At 40.1% G+C, this 19,921-nt stretch overlaps 2 protein-coding genes across 2 annotated transcripts in view; both read left to right on the top strand.

Moving 5' to 3' along the window:
• Positions 1-346: 346 nt before the first annotated feature.
• Positions 347-2,636, top strand: LOC121301026 (tumor necrosis factor receptor superfamily member 17). Its single transcript, XM_041230111.1, has 3 exons — positions 347-721; positions 1,498-1,665; positions 1,964-2,636. Exons 1-3 carry the CDS (start codon positions 604-606, stop codon positions 2,281-2,283), a joined length of 606 nt encoding a protein of 201 aa, XP_041086045.1. The 5' UTR covers positions 347-603; the 3' UTR covers positions 2,284-2,636.
• A 541-nt stretch (positions 2,637-3,177) lies between these two features.
• Positions 3,178-19,921, top strand: part of snx29 (sorting nexin 29) — a 111,076-nt gene continuing 94,332 nt past the window's right edge. Inside the window, exons 1-11 of the mRNA XM_041229152.1 lie at positions 3,178-3,652; positions 6,222-6,286; positions 6,851-6,903; positions 7,010-7,134; positions 10,735-10,915; positions 11,335-11,405; positions 11,524-11,760; positions 12,056-12,365; positions 12,750-12,868; positions 13,212-13,305; positions 13,713-13,795. Of these exons, the coding sequence (XP_041085086.1) occupies positions 3,643-3,652; positions 6,222-6,286; positions 6,851-6,903; positions 7,010-7,134; positions 10,735-10,915; positions 11,335-11,405; positions 11,524-11,760; positions 12,056-12,365; positions 12,750-12,868; positions 13,212-13,305; positions 13,713-13,795 (1,348 nt within the window). The 5' untranslated portion in view covers positions 3,178-3,642. The remainder of the gene's footprint in view (positions 3,653-6,221; positions 6,287-6,850; positions 6,904-7,009; positions 7,135-10,734; positions 10,916-11,334; positions 11,406-11,523; positions 11,761-12,055; positions 12,366-12,749; positions 12,869-13,211; positions 13,306-13,712; positions 13,796-19,921) is intronic.

The following is a 19,921-nucleotide window of genomic DNA, read 5'->3' as shown; positions in this document are numbered from 1 at the left end:
TAACCCTGTTCCAGTCCAGAACCTTGTTCTGTCCAGGTAAGTAGGTTCCTAATTATTTACACATTATTTACTTGAGCGGGGCGAGCGACACGAAAAGCATGGAAATGTTCTGTAGGTGATGCATGCATAAAGATGATTGTATCTGATACAATGAAAAAGTGAAATTCTTTCTATTGTAATTTTTTTTTTCCAAATAGTAGTGCAGTATACGCCGTACATTTCATGTACAACTAGCGCCATCTCGTGGTCAACCTATTTTCACTTTTTGTTTAAATAGCGTATAACAATAGGTTGCATAGACTTATTAATATCTCAGTAGTTCTATTATTCTATGGTGTAAAACTTAATTAAACATAAATCTTAGGCAAACACATCCTTCATATAAAATCGTAATTATGTAGGGACTAAGAGAGGGGGGGGGGGGATTCTTGTTGCTCACAACATTTGCATGGCAGGAAGTCAGTCACTTCATAAAAAGGGTAACCCCGTCTCCTGCACTACAAAGTCTGCAAGAGGCACACTCTGTGGCAGTTGCATTTCAAGTGTTCTCTTTAATCGTTTTTTTTCCCCCCTTGGTTTGAGTTTTACAAATTATTTTTTTTAATGGCCAACAACTGCTCCCCGAATGAATACTTAGATAATTTGCTCCAAACCTGCAAACACTGTTTTCTGCGCTGTTCCAAAGCGCCCCCTCCTGCGTGCCGCGCATACTGCAGCCAACGTGAGTAGAATCTAAAAACCATTTTAAATATCTGAAGCAATGTGCTACAATTTCACCAACACTGTGTAGCGTTTGCTCCTAAAGCACTGTACTGCTGGTAATGCTGTGATGTACTGAAACGTCCGCTAGGATTTGTACAGTATAATATACTGGATTATAATGATATCACAATATCGTTATATACTGCTACGATTGTAATTAACATATTATTAAAACGAACTGTTAGCCTTTGTATGGATCCATTTTCTATTGTGAAAAATGACTATTTTGTCTATTTGGTTATCAGTTCAAGAACATATTTAGTCTTGAATGCAAGTAGCTTAGACTGCAGAGACAGAACTGAATTTGCGACTTTTCAGAATAAGACTCAGTGGACTTTATCTCAAGTATTTGTATCGGTGCCTAATAAACTGTATATAATATATATATATATATATAAATAGATATATAAGAAATATATATATATATATATCTATATATATACAGTTTTGTCTGATTTTTCTGTTTAATTTCTGAAAATGTCTTTAAAATGTATAAAAAAATAAAAAATCTGAAAATGTAAAAATACAGAAAAACAAAGACAGAACCAACATGTGATTTTGTGTCACATGGACGTCAGTTACATGTTTGCCCACATATCAATTTGTTTCCTCTAAATGTAAAAGGTTGTTGGTTTGCATACAAAAAAAAAATCTATATGTAAACTAGATCCCAAAGCCTTTTTCAAAGCTAGGAAATACACGTGAGTATGTGTACGTCTTACTGTATTTTCACAGCAGATCCAGAGAAATCTGAATTGGAGACCGCGCCTAACGAGCTTGGCCAGGGGGTGTGGATCATGATCTGGGTAGCTCTGTTTTTAGTTGCCATGGTTTTCTCCGTCACCCTCCTTCTTCGGGTGTTACAGAAAAAGAAATCCAGGCCAGACTTTTACAAAAACACAGGTAACACAAGTCGGAGACTTTAAATGATGGGCAATGCCACTAAATATTTCAGTATTATAATCAGCCTCGGTATACCGATTTTACATTGACTCATTTTGTTGCAGTACTAAATGCAGAATTGAACAATCATCATTTGCATCGCAATCCCAGATGGGGTGTTTAAAAGTCTATCGTCCTGCTTTTAATTTGCTTGATACCATAACAAGCCCCAGTTATGTGTTAGGTGGACGTTTGCAGCGTCTGATCGCGTCAATAGCTTCGAATAGATAGTGTACCCATGTTCATGATATCATTGCAGAAGCGGAGAACCAAAAGAGGGCTGCTGTCGGAAGTGAGGGGGACAACCTTTTCAGGGTCACAATGGAGACAGGACCCCCAGCGAGGAAGTTTGGTGCAGTGGAAGCCTCCGCCCTCGGTGAGGTCATTGTGACCCATAATGAAGCTAACCCCCACGATGGTGACGTCACTGCCCCGTACCCGTCTTGCCTGCCAGTCCCAGCCACAGAAGAAGGAGCCACTATCCTGGTGACCACGAAAACAGCCCAATTCTGCAGCTGCGCCCTGGACAACACCGGGGGAACTGTGCTGGGTGTGTGGGGGTCCATCTTTACAGCCTGAGTGTGTAACGTGAAACTGTGGACTGATAGAAAATCACGACAGTGCCGTTTGCACCAATTTTAGTAAGAGAAAATAAAACTAAGAACAACAATAAACTAATAATGTAAGGAATGACAAGTGAACCACGGTTATTTGTTTAAAATGTTTTATTTTAATTTCACCTTTGCTTGCTTTTTATATTACCGGTGGTAAGCTCTATCCAAATGTATTTCTTATATAGTAATCCAGTATTTGTAAAGCATCAGGGAGAAACAATAGGGTCTGTTACTGTTATTCGTACTTGTAAACTCAGAAACATGTTGTGCTTAAAATAAAATAAAAACTGCCATTGTTGCTAATGTAGTATATCGTTTTTCTTTGGAAATAATGCACCCTCTTCACAAAATCGACTGCTTCAGGAAATGTTTTAAGTACTGTTTCATGGGCCGTTTTCTCTTAGGGTTGAACCGTTCTTTGAAAATGAGAAAACCCGTCTAATGTTCGCAAAATAGTTAAAAAAAAAAAAAAAAAAAAAAAAAAAAAAAAAAAAAAGTGTATATGAATCAAAATGAGCTTTTAAAAAGGCTTTAGCAAAACAATCCTTAAAACAGTCCTAAAGGTTTGTTAATTGGGTCCAGTATTGCAAACTTTGCACCTACACGCTGTAGGTCACAATGCTATGACAATGCTGTCACGGCTGCATTTTGATCTAAATAAGTCAGAATTGGAAACCACAGTTAGATTGCAGGCTTCCTGTTACAAACCGATAAACATAGTAATAATGGATCGTTGCACGTCCATTTGTGCTAGATAAATTATTTTACACTTGCTCTACGCTTTTCTGACAAACCACCCATCTCAGTTGTCTCCGGGTTCTTGTTTTTCCCTCTCCATGTGACAGGGTTCTGCTGTCATGTTGAGGTACTAATGTGTCACGTGACCCTCAGCGGCTGTGCTTCCTTACTGGTTCCCGAGCACGAACAGATTGCCAATTTCCTTTCCAAAGCGGTGATTATATCCCTCCTGTTTCATCTCCCTGCACCCCGGCACAAACGCCCCATACCCCCGAGATACCCCTGCCGCCCACCTAGCTTAACGAGTACGTTCCCACCCACTACTTCTGCCTCACAGGACAGGCCTGGGAGCCACCAGGGCCAAAGAAATGTACCCTGCATCCACTGGACAAATCCTTTGATCGGAAGGCTGGCTTTCCACTACTGCCTATTTAGCTGCTGTCTACGTGAGGGCTGAAGGGTCTGGGACTCGTAACATTTAAAAAGCGGACTGCCTGTTTTGGGATTAACTGAAAACCGAAAGTGTGTGCCGACATGTTTGTTGTTATCGTTTAAGTTAACGCCATTTGAAATAAACTGAACTGGAATGATGAGTGGTGAGTGATACAACAGGATATCAAAATACGTGTTTGTTTGCATGCAACTGTCAAGGTAAATTGATTTGTCAGTTTTTGCATCTCGTTTGGATATTATTTGTTTTTGTTTGTTTTGAGATCGAACATTTCCTTACAAGTAGTTTTACTTTTCCTTTTGAATTATTTAAAGCGCTGTTGTGTGTTGATCTCTTGCACGTACACAAACAGTGGGGAAGTGTACTAGGCTAGCCTGGTGTTGCGTTGGAGGAGGACAAGGTCTGCATCGACTTGAAATAATAATAATAATAATAATAATAATAATAATAATAATAATAATAATAATAATAAACAAACACACACATACACCTCTAACGTAAACAACGCCCTGAAAAACACAACTAAAATAATGTATGCTGAACACCAGGTACAGAGAAGCAGGTATTTTAATAAACTAATGATCACGGTGATTTTACGACTTGGCAAAATGTCATATAATACGAAAGTAGACAACAGCGTTGCGGTTGTCTGTTGAGAAAGCCATACTATATCGAAAAGTAGAAATGCGAGGGAGGTATTATCAGCAAGTGGTTTAACTAAAGCTGTACACTTTAACTGAAAGTTTTTAGTTCATAATTAGGCATGATCATGGGACACTGCAAGATTATTATTATTATTATTATTATTATTATTATTATTATTATTATTATTATTATTATTTGTACAGAAAAGGCAGATATGCAAACTCTGTTTTGCTGATACCGAAACCTAGAGCAAGGTGAAGTTTCTAGTTCTGGTGCAATGAACACTGCAGAACAGGTTTTGCTCCTTCGATTGTCTAAAACACTAGTTCTAGTTTTGCTATCACTACTGCCAACGGAATCAGGTTGGGAGGGATCATTGCATTGCCATGACACCAATAACCCACAACTGCTGCAAGTTGCAGGAACATCAGATAGTGAGAGAGTGGCAAACATGTTTCAAAGGGTGTGCAAACAAGCTACACTCTATAGGGCCTGCTTAGGAAGCAGGTACTAAACAGACACAATGTAAAGCATTATATTTCAATCTCAATCTGAATGAGTTGTACAGTGCATGTTTTAAATATACTTTCAATTTCTGTATTTTAACTTCTGAATTACTTTCACAAGCTCTAGACAAGACTGGACAAGTCATTGATGCAGTCAACACTAGTATCATTAAACTATTTGCCTCTGTGTATGCTTAAACGTGTAGTGCAGCTTACGTGTGTCTGTCAGAATAAACATGTATACATCTAAATAAAAACAAACCTTTAAATGAACCCCGGGTTTAGGTGTAGGCTATAAACTGGCGCTTTTGAACATCGGTTTTCCATTGCAAACTTAAGCAGTTGGAGGGAAAAGCAATGAAATATCATGTATCCCTCTGTGTATAAGTGGAAAGGGAGAGTAGAGAGGTTTGTAGCAACACAAGCTGTTGCTGACCAGTGTAAGAAAGTTTGCTGGTGTCAGCAGTTCTTTGAAAGCGTTGGTATATTGACTATCAGGTTAATCTGTCACGAGCATGCAGACACGTGCGCTGTCGTCCATAGCCTGGTCATTAGGGACTGAGCAAAGAAAAAAACAAAACAAAAAAACAATGCGTGGCCCGCTTTATTGTACACTTACTCAGAATGGCCCTGGGATGAGGAAGCAGAGACACTTATCTCTTTGACTAGGCATAATTTGTTTGGAAAGAAGCACTGGGCTGAGGTAGGGAAGTGAAACCTACTGGATTTGTACAAGGTAGTTATAAATATGTTCTCTGCTTGTTCCCTCTGCTGCTGTGGACAAATCTATTTTTAACCAAGCAACACTAGTTGTGTGTGGAAACGATGCAGTGTGCAGTTTTAACACTAACTGTTAACGGGCTTCCCTGACTTTAACCACTTTGTATGTTGCTCATGCTCATCTCTAAGCATTGAAACACAGTTTTGTATCTTACCCACTGAACAGCATCCTTTACAATGGCCAGAAAGTTGCGTACAACTGTGAGTACTTCTGTAGCAGGTAGTTCAGTATTCTTTATCACCTTGCTCGCTAAACCCACGCTGCAGGCAGTAGCATTTTCTTTAAACAAAACAAAACATACATTAAAAATTAAACAAGAGTATATGGTAGGGATAAGGGTGGGCTGTGGATCACAAGTGTTCTGACAGCTCCCTGGCCTCCAGCTGATTCAGCTTTTGGTCAATTGCTGCACACTTGAGAAATGAGTCCTTAGTTCTGTTATACTAAGGCGAGTACAGGCTAGTCCAGTTCTATATGGAGATCGTCCTCAGCATTATACTGTCTTAGTACTATTGCACGAAAAAACAGGGAAAACAGTTTTCACAAAACAGTTGCCCATTATAAACTGTCCTGAGCTGTATAAACTTAATGTTTGTTTATAGGATCAATAAATAAGGTAGGGTTCCAGGGTTAAGCAGAGCAACAAAGGAATGACCTCACCGTCCTGTTTGATTTTGCACAGAAAAGCATGACCTTTTTGGTAACAAGGGCCTGTATTCCAGTGTCCAATATGTAAAACAACAAGAGCCTGCAGACACTTCAGTGAAATTCTGTTTTTATAGGAACACAGCAAAATGACGCCAAGAGACAGCATCTGCTTGAGCGGCTACTGGATGCAGTCAAGCAGGTAAAATGTGCAGATAAAACATGGCATCTTCTGTAACTGTTAAAGACTCCAAAGAAATCACAAAGCACTCCAGAAAAGTATTTCTGCATTGTGAATCTCCAACAACAGAGCTACGAATCATTTATAAACCCCACCCCCCCTCCCACCGAGTTCTAATGAGGAGAACTGGTGAGAAAATTACTGCTTTGTAGTGTACCGAATAGAATAGCCTATCTATTCTCAAACGTTAATTGTAATCTGTTAAAACACATTCTTATTCCACTTTTGCCACTGGACCGCTGCTGTAAAGAGAATTGATTCAATGCTTAGGCCTGCAAAATGCAAACCATCTTAGACTCTGAACAGAACGCCCTGTATTGCTAGATGGTAAAGGGCAGTGGAAGCAATTGACATGTGCTCTCTATTTCTGAACATGCTGGGTCAAGTTTGGTTAAATAAAATCGTGAAAGATGATAGCTGCTTATGTTATGCCAAACTCACTTATGAATGATGTGGAAGCTGAAACATTGCTGGCACAAGGTGCACCGCATCTTTCCTGATGGAAATGTTTGTCTGTTTAATCAGTGCCAAATCCGCTTTGGAGGAAGGAAGGAGATTGCTTCTGACTCAGACAGCCGGTAAGAATCTAAACTAAACTTAGTCATCTAATAAGCTTAATATCTTTAATAAACTTTGTCCTCTTTGAGTCTGATTCATTACCTGTTGTTGTGTGTCTGTCCTCAGGGTGATCTGTCTTTGTGCCCAGTTCGAAGCTGTGTTGCTGCACGGGCTGAGAAGGAGTCGAGGGCTAGCACTCACTGCTGCCGCTATCAAGCAAGTAGCAGGATTCTCCAGCAAAACAGAAACAGGTATTACAGGAAGTTTGTACCTGTAAGATGCTGAGGGAAATGAGTAGAAGAGCACTAATGCATGCATGATGTAACGCATCTTCTGCCAATACCTTTTGACTACAGCATTGCATGTCAGTTTAGGTTTTTGTCTCAAAGTTTAGAAGATTAGATATGTGACTTGCTTCATAGTTTGTCAAAGATGGTGTGATCTATTACAAAATTAGACTGGTAGGCTTGCCACCACCTTGACTTGCACAAAAAAGGGATCCATGGAACACTTTTACACCAAGAGAAATACAGGTTGTGTGTAGTGTTTCCATTTCCTTAGCCATTATTTGTTCTTGTCAAACAACAGTGTTTCACAGACCTTGATTATCACTGGCGTAGGTAACAATAGCTAGTCCAAGATTACTGCTAACCAGGCTCTGTGAAACCAGCCAACATGTGGAAAGATGATAGTTCTCTACAATTATGTGATGAAGTTCAATATATGACTAATGGCTCATCCATAATGTGAGAGTAAAGAGTGCATAAAGCAGACTTCTCTCTAAGGGATAGGAAACCGACAAAACAGGAAGGACACAACAAACAGTACCAGGTGTTAATCTTGTCTCGGAAAACCAATGTTACAGATTTAGTCAAGAAACCTGGTCAAAGGTTGACACCTGTGAGTGTACGCTTATACTCAAATGAATCAGTTTCACATCTTGAAGTGAAGCGAGAGCTGTTTTTATTGCTGTTGGTTAGGACTTCTGTATATCTTACGGTCTATACTAGCATGCCCCTTGTGAAGCTACTGAGACACCCCTGCTTTTCAAAGGTTGTTGCTGAATAGTTGCGCACAAGTTTCACACATCTTAAAAAGGGTAAAAAAGGTGACATGTCAGGTGACCACATACGTTTGCATACATGGGGCGTTTTCAAATTTGATACGTGCTCTTTCATTCAGTTTTTTTTTTTTTTAAGTACATTTTAAAATTATTTTTAAGCGATGAACACTGAGAGGCGGAGAAGTTAGTCGGGGGGTTTTATTTGGAGCACACACGCAGTTACATTAGTGATGATTAAATCCTGTGTTTGGTCAGTCAGTCACCTCCGGAGTTTCTGTGTTTTGAGTTTCAGGTTTGAGAATGAAACCCGAAAGAGGGAGGTTCCCTCGTAATGCAGCCGTAAGATGTCTAGATTCTCTTCATTAGCCGTGGCCGTTTCTTGCGGTGATTTCTTTTGATTTCAGCGTCTCTTTTCCTGCTTGATAACCATAGAAAGGATGGTATTTTTGCTTTTCAGTTATGTGGTTTTCACAACTACCAGTTAACGTTGGCATTTATGGGAATGTAGCATTACTTTATATATATATTGTCTTATGATCATTCAGTACTGAAGCCAGATTTGGATTTGATGTTACATTTGTACTTGACTATAAACATCCTGTCCTATAAAGTTATCTTTAAAACAACAAACACTTTTAGTACTTGCGTTCCAGAAACCTGCTTTCTCATTATCGCTCATCTTTGTAAACACATATTTCAAATATTTCACTCTGTAAATACACAGATTGTGGCTATTACTTTCTGCCAGCATATAGAGGATTCTGATCACGTTTGCATGATATTTAATCAGATTATTAATATGCTGAATACGAAGCATTCATTAGAATTTTCCCATTAAAATGTAGTGACAGCTACTGATATCTCCCAGTTGCTTTTGAATTTCCCAGCCAATAATATTGGCCTCATTTTTCATCCTGGGGATTGTTGCTGCAGTTAAATTTAGGTTTAAAATGGCACGTCAAGGTCTTATTGAATTATCTTTAGTGAAAATGGTTATTAAAATAGATATACGCCAGCTTGTCGGCGAATTTGACATCAAGGCAATTGGAAAAAAAAATAGCCACAGAGCAGCAAAGGCAATCTATGCAAACTAATAAAACTGAGCATGCCTCACTGTAAGAGGAGTTTGCCATGTTGTATAAAAAGCTTACAGTATTAAACAGCCTTAATTTAGACTGATTTGTTAGAATTAGGGCACATAACTAAAATCTTGTGTTTGAATGCCTGCATCTTCCATACCAGGGGGGTATAGTAGACATTAGAAATGTGAAGTCTTCTCTACTGTATAAAGTAGCTCACTTATAGATTGAGAGCACTTGCACCCTAAACCTGGATCAATTCAAATGCGGATACAAACCCTACATTGGTGGAAGTATGGGTTCACACGTTTACTGCTGTCACCAAAGGAGCGCTGAGCAGTGCACCAGTGCGATTACAGGACATCTGGAGTTACTACTGTATCAAAGTCTGGCAAGAACTTTGTGTAGGAGGACATTTCATGAAGTTGAATCTTTAGCAAGTTTCATGAAGCTGTCACGATCACAGAAACTTTCTTTCCAAAAAGAGTAGGACTCGAGTACTCACACTGAGGGCTTCAGTCGTTATCGCGTCGCACTCTACAGGAGTGAGTTGCTAACCTCCATCTGGATACATTCTTCCATATGCTGGCTCTGAGTAGTTTCAATGTAGCCCTCTTCTTCTGAAGAAGATGGGATGCTAATATAATATTTATATGCATAAGTAATTAGGTTCTTCTGCATTGTCATTCATCTTAAGTGTTCCTGATGCCAGGATTCCCCTTCGAGGAAGGTTAAATAACGTCAGAGAATCTGATGGATTATCTGTGTCCTGCAGATTTGTCTGCCTGGGAACTGTTAAAGTGTGTCTGAGGACTGATGTACATTGAGAGACAACAGGCTTTAGATTGTGCCTGTCAGCCCTGAAAAAACTTTGAACACCAATTAAGCTGCTAGAGTGATAGGATCTCTCATTCGGAGTTCAGTACACCTTGCTGAAGACAGAGAGCACACAAGAGCTGTAATGAGAAGAGAGTCGAGACTGTTGGCAGACGTTGTTGAAACATTCTTTCACAGATACCACCTCTCGTTCAGGGGCATTCAAGCTGGCATTAACATAGGGGAACACTGTCTGCCAATCTTTTCCTCTCTCAGGTTGAACTATGTAGTAATACCACAAGGTGGCGCTGTAGCACTCTTAGGTGGTGAATATAATTGACAAAGTCAGCAGCCCCCTATGTAAAGCGGGCAGGGCAACAGAAATAGGTGTCTCTTGTATGTTATGTAATAACAAGGTCTAATTGTTTTTTTGTGTTTTTTTTCTGATTTGCATGCAGTTGAAACTGAAAATCTCAAAAATAGATAAAAAAAGGAAGTGGATATTTATTGGTATTAAAAATAAATTGGTTTGACTTCCTTTCCTTGATGTACTACTGTACAACACGTTCGCCAGCAGATTCTGCCTCCTTAGGACAAGCTGTGTCATTTTATAGTAAAAGTGTTTTTTTTTAGCTTCAGCACACTTGCGTTTAGTAAGGTTTGATTGGAATACATTACCCGCAGTGCCATGCTCATAGAAAACACATACACACACAGCTGTGCTGGAAATGGAACTCATTGGAAATGGAATTTAAAACTACTTGCATCTACCCAATATTTATTTGAACACTTGTGCCAGAAAAGTGCCTGTATGTGTTTGTCAGCCTGTGTATGTTCTGTAATTCATTTGGCCGCAATTAAATACGTGCTGCTGTTTTTTCTCCTCTCTCCAGAGCTGTCGTTCTGGTTCTACGTGAAAGAACACCTGAACAGGCACGAGCTGCAGCGCTTCTACACGCTGCGCAGCATCACCTCCGAGGTGGGGCGTGGCCGGGCGTGGCTGCGCTGTGCACTCAACGAGCATTCGCTGGAGCGCTCCCTGCACACACTGCTGTCCGACCGCACGCGACTTGGGTAACCCAGCACTTCTGAACCCAGGGCTCCGCAAACAATGAGCTAGCTTCAGATTATACAGGGATGGAAGTACAGTACGACTCCCATTGCAAAGCAGTTTGATCCATGCCTGGTTTTATGATAACTTTAATAAGGCACACCTGAGCTTGTTACCTGTACACTGTGGCTAATCAAGCTTATAGTAAAACCTACTAAAACCTGGAGTGGGTAAAACTGCTATTTTCATCCCTGTTAACAATCAGTTAGTCATATTTCTATAACGGCTACACTGTATAAATATCTTAATTTCCCTTGGCATCTCATGCAGAATACAGCTGACATATTCCAAAACTTAAATCTCGTGAATTTGCAGGAGTCTTTTTAGGTGTGTAGTCAGATTTGCTCGGATAACAAATGGTCTGTTTAATTTCACATTCCAGTGCTTTTTATGAAGACTGGGCCTTTATAATGGACGAGGAAAGAGCCAGTATGCTTCCCACTATGGCTGCAGGTAGGTGCCAGCCTGTCATCTCTGTCCGCCTGCGTCTGTGCTCTGTATATGTAATGTAATGAGACACATGAAATATCTGCTCTTTTCTGTGTGTGTGTGTGTGTGTGTGTGTAAACAGGACTGAACTCGATCCTCTTTGCCATTCAAATTGACAACACGGACCTGAATGGACAGAACCGGGCAGTGCCCTCCGTCTCTCACCTGCTGAAGGAGTCGACCCAGGGGGTGAGCAGCCTGTGGAAGGAGTCGACGCAGGGCGTGAGCACGCTGCTCCGCGAGATCACCACCACCTCCAACACCCGGCCAGAGCAGGAAGCAGACCCTCTGCCTGTGCTGCCCCGCAGCGCCTCCACAGGTAAGGAGGGGCACTGCCTCCCACCTGCAATTCACCTATCCCTCTATAAAGCATGTTTTTGTATATTTATTTTTTTTTGGAACCACAGACTAAGCTGCCTTTCCCTTTACACACCCTGGCTCCACCCACATGACAGATTCATCTCAAAGAACTGCAACATTCCCCGAAGGAAAGTTTGTCATCCCTTTGCTTCCTTTTCCTGAAGATTGCTGTTAGGCACCTCGGCTCTAAATGCATTGACCATAGAGGTGGTAATGCAGCCGATAGTCAGTGTTTTGTTTCTTTGTGCCCTCAGAAAGCCGTCTGAAGAAGGAGCGCAAGAAGAAGAAGAAGGTGACGAACATAATCTCATTTGACGATGACGACGAGGGGGGCGACGAAGAGGAGTGCGGGGTGAGGAAGAGCGGAATGGGGCGTGTGAGCTCGGAGGAGATGGAGCGACGTGACCCTTCCCCCATGCTGAATGGGGTGGGGGGTTTGGGGGGAGGACACCCCCACAACGGGCACCGGATCGACACTAAGAGCATCGACAATGAGGAGGAGGAGGAGGAGGAGGAGGAGGAGCTATATGGGAAGGCAGCCTCGGGGGGAGAGCTGGAAGAGGAGTGAGTGTCCCCTGACAGAACCTCGCGTTTCTGCAATACAGAATATTTGTAACTGATGATAACCGACCCCTAAACACTTTTTTTTTTATATAAAGTAAGATGCTAACAAAACAGTTGGCATCTTTAACTGCCTTGAAAAGTTTCCAGGATTCCAAACTATATGTAATCCAATAAACATTTGAAAACAATAGTTTACATACCTCTTAAGTTATTTAAGAATAACTTGGAATCTCAGTTTTAGCATTCCTTGTATTTTGCTGTAAAACAATAATCCTAAAGCAGCATGAATTATTTTTGTTCGTGTAGATGATATCTTGAAGCAGTCATTGTTACTTGCCGTTTCTGTCATTTTCGGAGACTGACCTTTTATTTTGATGACCTCAGGCCCTTGGTGGGAAGCCTGTCAAGCTTGTCCACATGCAGCCCCCTGCAAGTCCTAAACGACAATGACAGTTCTGACCTCTTGCTCCCCATCAGCACCGGGGATGCCTACTCACAGTCTGGTATGTTTGCTTTAACAAATATGAGCAGGGGCCAGCAATCTGAGCAATCCGGCACCTACCACACCAGCGGTCAATCACGGTGGTAATTGTGCAATTTGTAATTAATTGCAATGAGAATGTAATTAAACCTTGAAACACATATGTAATTGTAATTGTAATTCTACAATATAATCGATGAATTGCATTTCAGTTACGCACCTATTTGTCATACGGTCATCATGCTACAACTCTGCTGTAATTATAATTGACCCCTGATTCGGCACATACCTAATAGAAATACGCAGTGATTAATGGTGCCACTCCCATGCTCAATACCCTGTGTGTTTGTGTTGCTGTCTCTCAGAGGCTGTGGTGGCGAACCTGGGGTACCACGAGGAGCACGGTAATGCTGCCCTGGCTGTGGAGCTCGCTGAAAGAGCGTCCCAGCTTCAGTTCAGGTAATGAACTCCCTACTGAACTTCAGCTACTTAAGAAATCACTCATCTATTAATTGTATTTCACTATCGCCACACAAAAATAAAAACGCTACTATGTTCATTTACAAAATACATTTTTGGAAGACCCGTTTGCTTTTCGTTGTCCGATGCTGGAATAAATCCAGACGTTTTACCTATCTCTCTCTTTCTCTCTCCTGTAGTGCATGAGATTACCTTTGCATAAATGTGAACTTAACCTGCTTGTTTTTCATGCTTGTAACAGTGAAGGAATCTGATGTTGTTTTCATGAGAGTTAAGCACTATAGAAACTGTATTGTAACTATTCTGCTGGAAAAGTGAGAGGTCTGTCTGTTGGTCATGTTTGCCACATTGTGAGCAAAACTGCTTGTGTCTTTCTCTCAACACAGCATGGAGGACAGTCCCCCAGTGAAAAACAACACTATGATCAGCATACTGCCTCCCTCTGCCCTGCCAGAATCAATGTCAGTCAGTAAGTAGCATTTTCTGGAAGAGCTGTATTTTATATAATAATCATACAAAAAGTCCAAGCTAATGATCATAAGCAGCATGTGCTTTAACAAAGCCTTCCACAATAAGAGCATTGTAAAAATTAGTGATTTTGGTATTCTTATTAATGATAGGTCATTGTTCACAAACAAGAGCTTTTTTAGGTTCTGTGTACACAGTGTAGCGAGTAACGTTTCATGGATTAGATAGTTTGATATTTTGTAAACTTTGATTTATATATATTTATATAACTGCTGATATACAGTACTGTGCAAAAGTTTTAGGCAGGTGTGAAAAAATGCTGTAAAGTAAGAATGCTTTCAAAAATAGACACGTTAATAGTTTATATTTATCAATTAACTAAATGCAAAGTGAGTGAACAGAAAAATCTAAATCAAATCTGTATTTGGTGTGACCACCCTTTGCCTTCAGAACAGCATCAGTTCTTCTAGGTACACTTGCACAAAGTCTGGGATTATGTAGGCATATAGTCAGGTGTATGATTAACAATTATGCCAAACAGGTGCTAATGATCATCAATTCAATATGTAGGTTGAAACACAATCATTAGTGTCTGCAGGCAACAGTGAAGCATGGTGGAGGTTCCTTGCATGTTTGGGGCTGCATTTCTGCAAATGGAGTTGGGAATTTGGTCAGAATTAATGGTCTCCTCACTGCTGAGAAGTACAGGCAGATATTTATCCGTCATGCAATACCATCACGGAGGCATCTGATTGGCCCCAAATTTATTCTGCAGCATGACAACGACCCCAAACATTCAGCGAAAGTCATTAAGAACTATCTTCAGCGTAAAGAAGAACAAGGGAGTCCTGGAAGTGATGGTATGGCCCCAACAGAGCCCTGATCTCAATATCATCGAGTCTGTCTGGAATTACATGGAGAGAGAAGCAACTGAGGCTGCCTAAATCCACAGAAGAGCTGTGGTTAGTTCTCCAAGATGTTTGGGCCAACCTACCTGCCGAGTTCCTTCAAAAACTGTGTGCAAGTGTACCTAGAAGAATTGATGTTTTGAAGGCAAAGGGTGGTCACACCAAATATTGATTTGATGTAGATTTTTTTTCTGTTCACTAACTTTGAATTTTGTTAATTGATAAATATAAACTATTAACGTGTCTATTTTTGAAAGTATTCTTACTTTACAGCATTTTCTCACACATGCCTAAAACTTTTGCACAGTACTGTGTGTGTGTGTGTCTATATATATATATATATATATATATATATATATATATATATATATATATATATATATATATATATAAAATTTACTTTTTTATATATATTTTAAATTTAAATTTAATGGTCAGTTGAACGTATAGTCAACTTTATTTTATATTGTACACTGTTATTATTGAAATTTACAGTCTCCCCCTATCAAGTTTAATTGAATACTAAAATCTGTTTCCTACATTGCTGAGCCAAATACTCTATGGCCTTAGCATTAGCTAGCTATAAATTACATTGGCAAACTCTATTACAGCTCCAATTCAGACACAAACATACTGCCGTTTAAGGGGACTGCCAGCAGGTGGCACTGTTGATTTAAAGACTTTACTTTTTTTGGCCTTGAGCATGCAGATAGAGTAGATCGAGCTGGGGAGAAGATAACATTGTTTTACTCAAGGCACTTGAAACTGAAATTTAAAGTGGGAAAGATGGGAACAGTCCAAGGAGGCCTCAGATTTATTTTCTCTGCAAGAATCTGTGCTTTTGGAAATGCCACTGATTTATTTTTTATTTTTTATGGTGCTTGAAAATAATTTAGGTATTCATTTATGGTCTCCCTAAAAAGGACTGCTTATTGTACTAATACGAACAGAATCATTATAGGTACCCGAATACCAAAGACAAATATTTCTCATGTTTTTTTTATAATACTAGCCTGGTTTAATGATATAAACAGTGTCCGATTTTCATACAGCCAGTTTTACACGGACCTTTTTCTACCTTTAGGGGTAGATGTAAGTGTAGTGCAAACAATACTTACTTCAAATAATTGCAGATGCAAAATTCAAATTCCATTGCGACCAGGCAATTATTTTGCACTGCACCCTATATAAGCTTAAGAGCAATGGAAATTACACAACACTCACAAATATTGATCCGCAATTATGATAACGAGGGTCTCTATGAACGCATCGGTCTATTCAGTGGCTGCACTTGCAGCCCAGAGGTGATGGAGTTCGCAGTACATGTGCAGGGATAGCGGTCCCTAGATTCGTGCTGGGGTCGAGCTCATCCCTCAATTCAGCTCTTAGGTCTAGGATGACCTGCGGACTGACACGGTAACGATTTGGCACCATATCCTCAGGGATCCCAAACAAAGTGACCCTGGGATTGACTATGCAGGGTCTTCTTCGACTTGCCCTTCTCCTCTGTACATGTTCCTGCCTCTCTTCAACAAGCGCTAAGTGTCATCGCATCAGGAAGTGTACCACAGCAGCCACCCTGAAGCCAATGACAGGTCTCTGCAGGTGTGTGCTTTTATACAGCTCTTAGTTACTCTTGTCTGCAATGGTTTGCACCTTTTGGTTTGCACCTTTGTAAAAGAGGCGTAAAGTTTTAAAATCAAATTGCAAATTTGATAGCAGAGCAGAACGCAGGATGAACACCATTCTTCAGTCCCCTCAGTCTTAAAGTCTTTGCAACAACACTAGGTTCAGATACCGATAACTGCACTAATAAATGACCAGGTTTCATCACAATGGCCAGCTCCCCCCACTATGTGTCTTGTACAAACAAGCAGCCATAAATAATTCATTTATGAATGTTCTGTCAACCACAACCGCTTGAGTTTATGAAGGGCCTTTTAATGAAATGGTCATCGCAAAGTGCTTTCAAATTAAAGGAACAATTAGACAGGTTTTTAATCTTTCAAACTGCGATTGACTCTCAAATCCTGGCAGAAAGCCATTCCGATTTTGCCATTTTTGACACGACTGTTTCTGTTGCACGTGTGAAGTACGAGCTTTTCATAGGCTAGCACGTTAACAGATCCGGATGCACTTTAAAAAAGGTGAGCAGATTACTGCAGTGTACCTGTATTTTGAATTGTGTCAGCATATACTTACCTGTTTCAGTTGCAAAAAGAATTTGTGAAATCAGCCTAACAGGTACCGCAATGTGCTCTTTAGCCAAATATATGGATTTGAAAGTGTTGGCAAACTAAACATCATCTTTAATGGAGTGAATGATCCCGCAGCACTTCTGTGATGTATTGTGTGTGCTATCTGTCAGTTGTAATACACTTGCAGTGAATGCTGTTCAGTGGCGATAGTGCTGTAATGTGAAAAAGCTGTTTGTTTTGGTTCCATTTCTCATGCTAAGGGAATCACGTTCATATAAGAACGCTCTTGGGCAGGTACATGCACTCAAAGCATATGATGCAAATTCAATCAAAAAGCACAGTGCTCATTTATTGTAGTACTATCATGACATTCGATCCAATTTAAACCACACTTGTGTCTTATACTTCAACATTCAGGACCCTTTAATAAATATCCAACTCAAAAAGAGCTGGAAGGCAACAGACAATTACTGTACAAACATTTGTTTCATGCGCACCACAACATCCATCATCTTTGATCTTTTCATACAGTTTGTTAGGACTCGTGTCGGGTTTCTAAAATTAGTGATTTTCTCGTTAATCCATTGCCTTTCTCATTTGCTCTTCTAGAACTCAACAGATAAGATTTTTTTTTTGGGGAAGTCATTTAGACATTGAATCATGACTTTGTACTTTGTACACTAATTGATAGCACTTTAATTGCACATAAATCATTCTGTTGCCATGCAGTCATTTAAGTATCTCCGTCTCATGCACCGTATTCTAAATCGCACTCATCAGCACTCAGTTTAGATTTAACAACTCTTCAGGTACCGTACAGTCACTAAACAAAAGTTCTCGTTCGTTAACTTTTCAGTTGTGTGCATTACTAATATTAATACGGGTAAAGCATTGCCACCCTATCTCCGTGGAATACAGATTTTCAGCAGGTAAGCGGCAGACAGGACGACCTGTGATAGTGAAGTCAGAAAAAGGTAACTTCTACTATTGGCAAATGTAGGGTTAAGGCAGTAAACACTTTCCAATATTTGAGAATCCCAGGCCAGACAAAAGTTTGTGAAGTATAAAACCAAGAGGAGAAAGTTGTGTGTGCAGATGCCTTGAGTGATTAATCATTCCTGCCCTTTTTTCCGGGCCGCCTGGGATGGGACTGTCTGTGTGTTCCCTTTCCAGATGGAAACAGCCAAGGGGAGCGCGTCTGGCCTGCTGGAAAACTCAGACAGCCCCACCTCACCTGAACCAGCCTGTCAGCCAGCCCGCTAGCATTCTGTCAGGAATCCAGATCGGACACCTGCAGGAGAGACAGGGATGAACACCCCTACAGCACACCGCACAGCAGGGAAAGAGAGGAGTGCTGCATTGTATTTATTTATGTATTCAGGTTCCAACACAAAGATAGGGCCCAATGGATAAACTGTCTCTGTTAGAAAGTGGGCCTTAACAATCAGCCTAAACTGCATGTGTATCCATTGGACTAAAGGATTCATTGCAATTGACCAATTGACTAAGCAGGTAGAACATTGGTTTGCGTGCAATGCGGTTTCCAAAATAATCCTTGATTTATAATTAATTCAATTAATTAATTCAAGTATAAATCACTTAATTGTTTAGTTGATAACCTCAGATCATTTTGTGGAATGGTCATTGAGGGCTAGAGTCAGTTTTAGGTGTTCAAACCCCTGGAATATGAAGACTACTTTTATCTCTCCTTCAAGGATATTCTGTCAAAGGAAAGCAAGTATATAGCCAGGTTCTTCCTGAGGATATACTGTCCCGTGCTTTGCCTGCTGAAAATCTGTGACCACTGATTTTGATCAGCCTGCGCATTCATATCTTCAGCGTATTTCTTGTTTCAACTTTTTTTTTTTTTTTTTTAAGGAACTTCTTTTCAACGGTAGCTTTCATTTGAACTCTGTGAGACCTGATGTACTTTTCTTTTCCATAAATATACCCTGATCTGCTCCTGTGAAGCCTAATTAGGTGATTAGCAGGTAATATTAATGCTTTCCACAGCACTGATGTAATCTTTAATGTAATGATCAGGTTATAAAAGGGAAGGGAAGGGGGGGGGGGGGGGGGGGGTTGTTTCCGGGGGGGGGGGGGGGGGGGGGTTTTATTTATTAACATTAAAAATTTATTTATAAATAAATATATATATTATTTTTTTACTGGTTTTTATTTTATATATTTTTTCCACATAAAAACCAAGTTTTCATATACACATTTATCAATTCCGATACCTAATAATTCAATTGTGATACCATGGTTGTCATTTTTCATTTAATATATTTACATGGTTTGGGTCGGATTTGTGCTGTTGCTTAGTAATACGTAAATGGCTATCTGTGCTCCAATTGGCTGATACCACTTTGAGCATTGCAGAAAACCAGAATATACACTGTATTTGAGTACCGAAATTCAGTTAGTGTAACCAAATTCTCCTTATTTTTAAATCTCATTATAAAACATTTCAAATTCACTTGGCATTAGAGACCCTGTGGTTGAAACTGGGATTCCTGTGTAAATGCCCACTTGCAATGGATTGCATTGTGTAAACACCCTCACTCTACTCTGGCATCATCTGGCTATTCGTCTTGCTGTGTTTTTCATTGCCACCGTAATGATACTCATCTATTAAGCCTCAGGTAGATGTTACATTGTAACTTTCTGTTCTCATTAAGCCAAACAGCCATAGCAACCAAAATCATATTCACTGTGCAGACTTGTATTATTATTATGGTGCCATTATCATTATTCATGATATTGTCTGCTTGTATCTATTTGTATCTCAGGGTTGCAGTGACATTGTCATCAGGTCACCAGAACTCCTTGATGAAATGACAGCCTTATTATGTGCAGTTGGTTTTCATTAGCGCCATATTAACACCATTACTTTAATTATTGCAAAGACGTGCACCTCTGAGTGCAAAAGCATGCCTCCCATACATCTGCAAAGACACAGAAAGCAGTTCTAGTGGGAGATACCCTGTGTAATTACTGTGATTCCCATTACTCTTAAAG

This window comes from Polyodon spathula, chromosome 26 (assembly GCF_017654505.1).
Source record: "Polyodon spathula isolate WHYD16114869_AA chromosome 26, ASM1765450v1, whole genome shotgun sequence".
NCBI lineage: Eukaryota > Metazoa > Chordata > Actinopteri > Acipenseriformes > Polyodontidae > Polyodon > Polyodon spathula.
The sequence above is the reverse complement of the archived record's forward strand: the minus strand, read 5'-3'. Positions and strand labels throughout refer to the sequence as shown.

Bases quoted from the DNA above. Each gene is read 5' to 3' on its own strand.
- LOC121301026 (XM_041230111.1), top strand. From the start codon at position 604: ATGGCCAACAACTGCTCCCCGAATGAATACTTAGATAATTTGCTCCAA. The intron at 722-1,497 runs GTGAGTAGAATC...GTATTTTCACAG, and splicing joins CCGCGCATACTGCAGCCAAC to CAGATCCAGAGAAATCTGAA. The intron at 1,666-1,963 runs GTAACACAAGTC...ATATCATTGCAG, and splicing joins AGACTTTTACAAAAACACAG to AAGCGGAGAACCAAAAGAGG.